This window comes from Gavialis gangeticus, unplaced genomic scaffold (assembly GCF_001723915.1).
Source record: "Gavialis gangeticus isolate Ggan-Ray unplaced genomic scaffold, GavGan_comp1, whole genome shotgun sequence".
NCBI lineage: Eukaryota > Metazoa > Chordata > Crocodylia > Gavialidae > Gavialis > Gavialis gangeticus.
In genome coordinates, this window is record NW_017728995.1 from 43,856,912 (window position 1) to 43,865,871 (window position 8,960).

Consider the following 8,960-nt stretch of genomic DNA (forward strand, 5'->3'; position numbering starts at 1 on the left):
CCTATGAGGCCTCCTCCAACCCCTTATAGCCTCACCCAGTCCTCCGGCCTTACAACAAATGAACAGAATGATATGAGCCAACCAGCTATAACTTAAAGATAAGCCTTGTGACTAAAACAAATTCTAAGCCCTCTAGTCAATCATCATGTCCATCCCTGTCAGGGATTCCTCTACCTGGCATCCTCTCTGATAAGCTGCTCAGGCCATCAGGCTTCTCAACTCTGCCTGTTCCCACCAAGCTCCACCTTCCTTGACTCGCAGCCCATACCGGGGCCTGTCTCCCATGCTCTTGCAGCCCGCACTGGGGCTTAACACAATGCACTCACACCCACACTGGAGCCTTTGCTCACTAGGGCTCAGGCGGCTTGGCTGTTTATAAAGGCTAGGCCCTGCCCCCTTCTGGTCAGCTGACCAGACTGGTTGCCCCAGCAACCCACACCTGTGCTGCCCTGGTGACTGGCAGCTGAGCTCATACTACTGTTGTCAGTAGCAGGCACCTTAGTGCCCTGCTACACCCACCCATTCCCTCGCACAGCCTCCCCCACCCCTGCAGCAGCAGCCAGCAGCGGGCCAGCAGGGCGCTCACGGCTCGCTGTTGGCAGAGGACCCCAGTGGTGTGCAGCACTGTCTGAAACCCAGGGGCTCCATGTGGCACATGGCGCCAGCCCAGATCACTGCTGTGCACCTTCAGGCTGGACTGAGCAGACTCTTGCTGCCACCTGGGGCTCCTGGCACTGCAGGCAGGAGCTGTATATCATCAGGCCAGACCAGCTCCTGCCTCCATGTACCTTGTATGCCATCAGGCTGGACCTCCATGAAGCCTCCCAGCCACGTTGTTCCCACCTGGGTCTGGCAGTTGTGCAGCCATGGGGCCACAGGTCTAAGGGGATGGATGCTGTCACAGGTGACAACAGGTCACAGCCAGACAGCAGCCCTCACTGCTAGACTGTTGTAAGGGGTAGAGGGTACAGGGGTGACTCTAGGTTAGGCCTGCTTCAGCAGTCCAGCTGGCACAAGGGACTAGTGTCAACAGATAGCAAGTGGCCGGGCCTCAGAAGCTCCTGAGGGCAAGTAGCCCTTAGCTGCTCGCCAGGGCAGCTTTTTATACTGCTGGGGCCAGTAAGTAGCCCTGTGGAGGCCAGCCAGGCTCCATGCAGCAGAATCACTGCTGCTGTAGCCCCAGAAGACCCCCAGGACCCCAGGTAAAGCCACTGGTGCCAACCCAGTGCTGGCCCAAGCCTCCCCTACTACCCGCAGGGTCACTTGCCATGTGCCAGAGTACGCATGGCACATGCATTCCCCAGGGTCAGTAGGGGAGCCGCCACTAGTTGTCCCTGAGGAACCCAACGTCCACACCACGTGCAGATGTGGCCTCTCAGTGATCTGAGTCTCCTTCTCAGATCATTATATTGCAGATCCATATCAGCTGTAATAAATTTATAAAGTTCTCTAGTAACTTACTCTGAAGAGATGGGTCATCCAAGAAATCCTCATGAGATTCTTTAATTTCTCCAGGCTTTGATTCACGAAATTCACTCCTAAGAGAGATTTTCCACCATCTAAAAATTACCTATGATTGAAAAAAAGATCTTGTAAAAAATTAATGAAAATGAAATAGCATATATAACATTATTGAAATTTAAATTTATGGTTATGTAAGAACTATTCCGTTACTAAGTAAACATAGACATTGTCATGCTGGATCAAAACATAGCTACCTCCCCAGCAGCCGTAAGAACGTCCTGAAAGAAGAAATAAAATCTCATAATGCACCTAGATAGGTGTGGAAAGTTGTACATTAGGAAAATTCCTCTTTCATTGAAAGGCAAACTATTTTTTCCCTTAAGCATGCATATCTACAAATATTCTTCCTCATTCCGCATTTAGGAACCAATTTGTATATACCAAAGGATTCTAAACTAGTCTCAGAGATAATCCTGCCCTGGAGTGGCATAACTTTAAACTGAATAATGAGTACTTTAAGACAATTAAAGATATTAATGTGTACCCAATCCAGGGGTTAATGGCTGCCTAAAATTATTTTACAACAAGGTCTTGAAATGCCACCCTGCCCTGCCTCCTCAAAACTGGGATTATAGATTAAATCCTGGGCTAAGTGAAGTTAGTGGTTAAACTACCACTGACTTCAGAGGGTCTAGGATTTACCCTATGTCTAATTTGTAATGGGAGTTTCCTTAACATACTGATAAGTGATATGGATATGGTTGAATAATAATAATAATGACCCATATACACGCATTCCTAAAGTCTCATTTATCTTTTTTATATTAGCATACACAAATTTAAGGACTAAGCTCAACCGTGAATCAAACTTCTAGATGGTCAAATAGCTATAAGAAAACTTAGTTTGAATGTTTACATATGCAGTTAATGCGCAGAAAGCTTATTGCACAGTTAAGTACTGTGTAGTAAGCTTTCCCTGAGTGCATGTCTATATGTGCACCCATCAGGAGCAAATTTGCTTCCAATGGGAGCAGTTCATGGCAGGGATACTCCTGCCCTGCTCTACTACTATTTGGCAGCCAGGGGGTGCTCTAAGATCCCCAGGTGCTAGCCCAGGGCTGGAAGGGAGTACTGAGGTCAGGTCTGGGCTCTGGGGCATGGGGGGAGCTGTCCCATCTCTAGGGCAGCTGCCTTCCATCCCACCTCTGCCCAAGGCAGCTGCCTGCTGAGCAACCCCCAATCTGATCATGGAGCATGGGCTGAGACAATGTCTCCTGCCTCTGCAGCAGGCAGCTCCTGGCCCCCAGCAATGAGACTGGCAATTTTCTCCTGGTCAACTATGTAACTGTGTGCTAGTGTGTAATAGCTACTGCACGGAAAATCTACTACCTGTAACAGGTAGTAGAAAACTGCACAGTAGACTAATTTACTGCACAGTAGCTCCTGTACATGGTTACACAGTGATGCTTTGCTGCACAGATTAGTCTACTGTGCAATAAAGCATCTCATGCAGACACACCCAGCAAATACGAATCAAATTGTGCTTAGAGTTGCAGAGGTGCCCTACTTAACACTAGTTCTGGAACTAGAAATGAAATGAACCTAAATTTGAATCCTTCAGCTTTTTGGGTGTCAAACTTTGGAAACCTAGACTTTGGAATTCAGAGATGCTGAGTTTCAGAGGTCACAATGAGCTGGAATTTAACAATTTTTTGTTTGTTTGTTTGTTTGTTTTTTATTGCACCACTCCTGGAAGCACTGAATACCAGGCCGATCCATGGAGAGGATGGAGCTAGGAATTTAACAAAATGAATCATTGATGCCACAGATTCTCTGACAATCCTGTAAACTTTTCAGGCTAGATTATACTTCAGTTATATCATCAACTATAACTTTTGAGTTATAGCTAATGATAGGGCCACTCTGTTGGACAATTGCCTATACAGGAGCTTTTGAAGACCTGCTATTTGTTTATGGCACAAAGCAGCATTGCATGTGCTAGCTCTGGAAGTGGAAGCAGCAGAGTCACGCTAACGTGGCTATCCAGCTTCCAGATTTGGAGCTAGCAGGCTAGCTCAGGTATCTCTGCATGATGCTGCCTTGTGCTCTGTAATTTGCATATGCAAATTAACCCATTTGCTGCTGGCTCAGTCTATATCTAGTGTGACATTGGCATAACCTTATCTTCAAACATTCATGGGGAATCTAATGCGTAAGGCTAACTCAACTAGCCTTTGTGGAAAGTATGGAAGAAAGGTGGAACTGGAATTATGGCTCCATTTCTTCAGCATCTTAGGGGCCAGTACCACTAGATATGTTGCCTCATTGATGTCCAAAGAGCAAGGAAATCAATGGCAAAGAGAGGCAAATGGCTCTTGCTCCCGTACCCTATCTAGTGTACTCTTCCAAAACAGGCCAGAAATGGCTATAACCATTTTAAAGCAGAATGGAAATCAATTCCTATTCCTTTCTATTGGGCTATTGTCAAAGTGACATTGCTTTTCAAAGAGACAGTCATCTCCAGCATAGATATGCCAAATGGAATTAAAAACTTCTGGTAAGAAGTCTTTTTCCTCTAACTGATTAATGGTGACAGGTGCTTTTTACCATTTGAACTTCCATACTGTTTAGATTAGCAACATTCTTCAGATTCCTTCTTGGCATAACCTTATTAAATTATCTGAAGGTACAAACATGGATAAACTGGGCCAAATGTGGTGAAATTATTACTCTATTTTTTAGCACTGACTTCTCTCATAGGATTTTTAACTTCTGATCAACCATACATGAATTTAGTAACACAGGTCTGTAAATGTAATTCTTATAAAATTGGAGTGCTTATTGTATTGTAGAGTTTGGAACTTGCTTTAATGTAAATAGACTAAATATGAACCAAAACAAACTAAATATTTCTCAATGTGGCATGCCCTTATACTACAAGCACTAAAATTAAGTGTCCAAAATTAACAAACGCTAGCTCAAATACACCACTGGAATTAGGAAGCAAAAGTCTCATTAAAGTTAATTTTAGTAGAACTTGCTTAGGCAAAGAGTGCTTTTGACATACAGTATTGCAATAAATAGTTTGGATATTTTTATTGTGAATAATTTTAAAAAAGAAAATAACTTAAGGTCTTTATCATGCAAAATGAGCCGTCAGTGCAAGCATTTATGTTCAGATGGGATCATATTCATGTTGGGCATGAAGGTTTACATGATCTGAAAACTTGGTAGGCTTGAAGCCTAAATATCTGAGAGGAAGTTTCCCTACATGAAAGCCAGGAACAGAAGCTGATGTCAAGGCTTCATTAAATATTGGACAAAGATCATGACAAAGGAGTGATCTGGATAGTGCCATGTATTGCTGCTTTTAACTCTCCAGCCTAAATGACCCAGTACACACTTGACAGTTAGGATGAATGGAGACAAACTTGAGCATGAATCCCAAACAAAGCCTGAAGTTGCACCTCTGAAACTGTAGATAGAGAAATGAAGTACTCTACCACCACTGAAAGTATTCTATATAAAGCAGTATACAGGGTCTTTGTATATAGCACTGTGACATATCCACACAATAACCCAAGACAGAAAGATTGTATAATGCAGGGGTGTCAAAGATATGGTCTGTGGGCCAGATCTGGGCAGCAGAGCCAAATCATCCAACCCCACTTTGCTGGCTTCCCCATGTTCTGGATCCAGCACCCACTCCAGTCAGTCCAGGATTGTGCTGCATGTGGTGCCAGCATATGGGAGAGTGGGAGTTTGTGGGCCCAATCAGGCCCATGGGGCTAGCTATTTATCATTCATCCAGCCTGTGGACTGGTCTTGGGTCACTCATCTAGCCTGCAGGGACAAATGAGTTTGATGCCCCTGATATGATATATATTTCTTCTGTGTTGGCATTTGTGTTTTTCTGAAACACTAATTTACTGAAACAAGTTAGGCCAGATCCTCAATGTGTAAAAATGCAAAGGCAACACAGATATGCCTTTTATACCACTGTGGATCTGGTATGCCCTTTTAAAAATAAACACATGCCTTAGTCTAAAACATCCAGGAAGACTGGTGTCCAAATATCCTTGTACCAAAAAACCTCTAAAATGAAATATCCTACATCAAAGACACCTAAGTGAAATAATACAATCCTAGTTTTAAAGCCACTGCACTATATTACTACTATATTTCCTCACATACAACACACCTTTTTCAATCCCCCAGCTGCTGCAAAGTGGGGTGCATACTATAAGCAAGGAAACATGGTAACAGCAGTTTCTGCCACTTAAACATTTGCTGGGTAAAAGAAATTCTGCATGTGATCCACAGGGAAGAGAATAATAAGAAAGACTGGCTCCCTAGCTGCTGCTACTCAGTTACTTAATACAAGGAAAAATCTTTTTGTCTTTATTCTGTCTTTAAAAAAAAAGGTGTGCATCTTATTTTGGGGTGTGATGTATATGAGAAAGTATAGTATTCCACATTGAAAGGCTGCAATTTCACATTGCTAAACCTAAAGTAATTTAATATTGTCATTAGGATAAAACCTTTATAGAAAGGAAAACTAGAATATATTAACAGAAGAAAAATATTGAAAATAAACTACTAGATATGGCTCAAAGGGGTTTATAGAACAAGGAAAATGATCAATCAGATATAAAAAGACTGACATTCCAAATCTGTAAGCACTGAGTTATATAGTTTATAATTCTGAGGGAAACTAGTCTTTTTAGTACTTCCTTTGGGTACTAATGTTGCAAAGATCTACACAGTGGTTTCACTTTGTACATTATGAGTGATACCATTAAAGTCAATGTCTATTGATAACATTATGCTAAGTAGGTTCATAACAGATTTTTGCAAGAATGGGACATAAGGAGGCCACAAAATGTTAGTTAAAAAGGGTAAATTATACAAGAGCATTCAGAAGTAGTTTTAATAATATTGTACTTAAAATGTGTCAAAAACTTAAATTATATAAAATATACAATTCAATTATATCTCTCAAGGTAGGAAGATCTGAACTGCATGTAGACAAAAAGGAACAGAAAAGGTTTTCTGTGGATCTTTTTTGTAACAGTTTTTATGTTTTCTAAATATAATTGTATCAATATTAGTTATACAAGCAGAATAATTAATTAAAAAACATTATTTGATTTGTTCCTGCTCTGAATGAGGCAGTCTCCCACATCCCAGGTGAATGCCCTAGTCACCAAGTTACTGAGTTTTCTAGGATGGGTTTTTCTCAGCCTTATCTGTTAGAGCTATTCCATGAGAAGCTGAGTGTCTAGGCTAGTGTTTACATCACTCACCAAAATGTGGAAATTCAAGTCTTTGTTTAGCTACTGTTGTACAGATGAGTTGCCTAGAGACTCTAAAGTTAGCCTCTGTCTCTTTGGAGGAGCTAATCAAGTTCCTGTTTAAAAAAATGTGAAGTAACTAAAATGTTAAAAAAAAGATTGCCATAAATTTCTTCTAATTTGGAACAAAGATTGAACCAAAGGTCTTTGAGTTATGTTTAAGCAGCAAAGGCAGTAGGAAAACAGTATTGCCAGCATTTTGCAATACTTGACATTTCTCTTAAATCTTCAGCTCTTGAAGTCAGATAAACACCTGAGAATCTTAGCTTTCATTTAAAAAATAAGCTTCTAGACATCATGGTTAAAATCTGACCTAAGCACATGTAAGGGCTCACAAACCAGAAAACAAATGAGAGGTATTTAGCATTCATTAAAAAGAAAACTGACTCACAGGTTTTGAAAATGTAGTATTGACAGCACTGAAAAGACTGATACTCTTTTGTAAAAAGATCCATTACTTATGCTGCAGTATTTAGTTCAAGATGTTTTATCCAGATGGATTTCACACCTGATAAATGTACAACCTATTCACGCAAAATCTGGCCAGCAGTGTCTTCTGAGGTTATGACTTCATCCTAAATGTTTTAATGTCCTCCTCTGTGAAGACATTAAAACTGCGTCCAGACACGCGAGGACATTTGGTTCCCCGGGGACAACTAAGCGCACCTTGTGCTGCCACTAGATGTCCCTGGGGAATGCCTATGCCATATGAACTCTGGAGCACGGCAAGTTATCCTGGGTGGGGTAGGGGAGGCTAGAGCCAGCCTTACCTGGGGGTCTTGGAGCCTCTGGGGGCTGCAGCAGCAGTGATCCTGCTATGTGAAGCTTGGCCAGCAGTGGAGTGCAGCACTAGCTGGCCTGGCTCTGGCTTTGGGCGGCGCATGCTGCCGTGGCGTGCACCACTCTGCTTTTTTTTTCAGTGAGTTTTACTGATCCCTGGATATCGAGGGGTCAAAATAACCCTCTGTGCTGCTCCCTTGCAGCTTGGAGAACAACTAAATGTGTGGTATGCAGCGCCGCAGATGTTTCTGCCATGCCACGTGCCCATGGCCATGCTTGTCTGGATGTGGCCTGAGGGAGTGTCCACACATGTACATGCACAGGCACTTGCAACAGTTCAAGTAGCAGCAGCACAAATTTGTGCCAGAGATTTGTGCCTCAGCACACATGCCTAAACATGCACTTTGGTGTGGGGCAAATTGTGTCACTTGGGGCGAACTGACCCTGCCCAGCTCCTCCTGGAACTTCAGCTGGGGGGAACTAGAGGCTGGGGCCAGCACCTGTGCTGGCTGCAGCAGTATAAAAAGCTGCCCTGCTGAGCAGCTTAGGGTTACTTGACCTCAGGAGCTTCTGGGGGAGAAGCCTCTGGGAGGAAGGTGGTCATGCCCCTTCCTGTCCCAGGCTGTTGCTGTAAGTTTGGTCTCAGGAGCTTCTGGGGAGAAGATGGCCAGACCCCTTCCTGCCTCTGGCTGCTAGCTGCTGGCTTATTCTCAGAGCTTTTGGGGGTAAGTTGGCCTTGCTCCTTCCTGCCTTAGGCTGCTGCTGTTGCTGTCCCCCATGTGGCGGGGGTCCTCTGCAGCACCACACTGCACCACACCCCAGCTTCTGCATCCCTGTTCTGACCTGCTGCCCAGCTGGCCTCCAAGCTGTGGTCAGGGAGGGAGGGAGGGAGCCTACCTGGGGAGGGAGCCTGCCTTGCCTGTGGGCCCCTCCCCCACCATGGCTGCCAGAGCCTAAAGGCGCTTTGCCTGCTCCAGCTGCCTTAGCAGGCCACCCCCCACCTTCACCTCCACTTTTACCTGAAGCACACCCTGAGTGGCTGAACTGGACGGCTACTACCACCACTGCTGTTGTTGCTGTTTGTTCTGCTGCTGGCCCTCAGGAAAGAGGGAGATTCCCTGCTGCACCACCTTGGACAACTCAACACCACATCTGCACTGGATTACTCCATAACTGACTGATCGCTGCTGCTGTCCTGCATAGCTGCCTCACTGCATCTGATCCTGCTTTGTTTTCCTGCCTACTGCTCTGCTGCTGAGTGGCTCCTGGACTGAACTCCAACAAACGAAGCCCCTCCACCACTCCAGCCATCTTTTACATATACCTCAGCAGCTTTCCCTGTGTGGTGTTTTTTTTTTTTTT

General features: G+C 44.1%; 1 protein-coding gene across 2 annotated transcripts in view; it reads right to left on the reverse strand.

Moving 5' to 3' along the window:
* The window catches only part of FBXO36 (F-box protein 36), a 146,383-nt gene that overhangs the window by 44,247 nt on the left and 93,176 nt on the right, over positions 1-8,960 (reverse strand). For both annotated transcript variants that reach the window (XM_019503594.1, XM_019503593.1), the window contains exon 2: positions 1,462-1,570. In XM_019503594.1, coding sequence (XP_019359139.1) covers positions 1,462-1,570 — 109 coding nt within the window. The remainder of the gene's footprint in view (positions 1-1,461; positions 1,571-8,960) is intronic.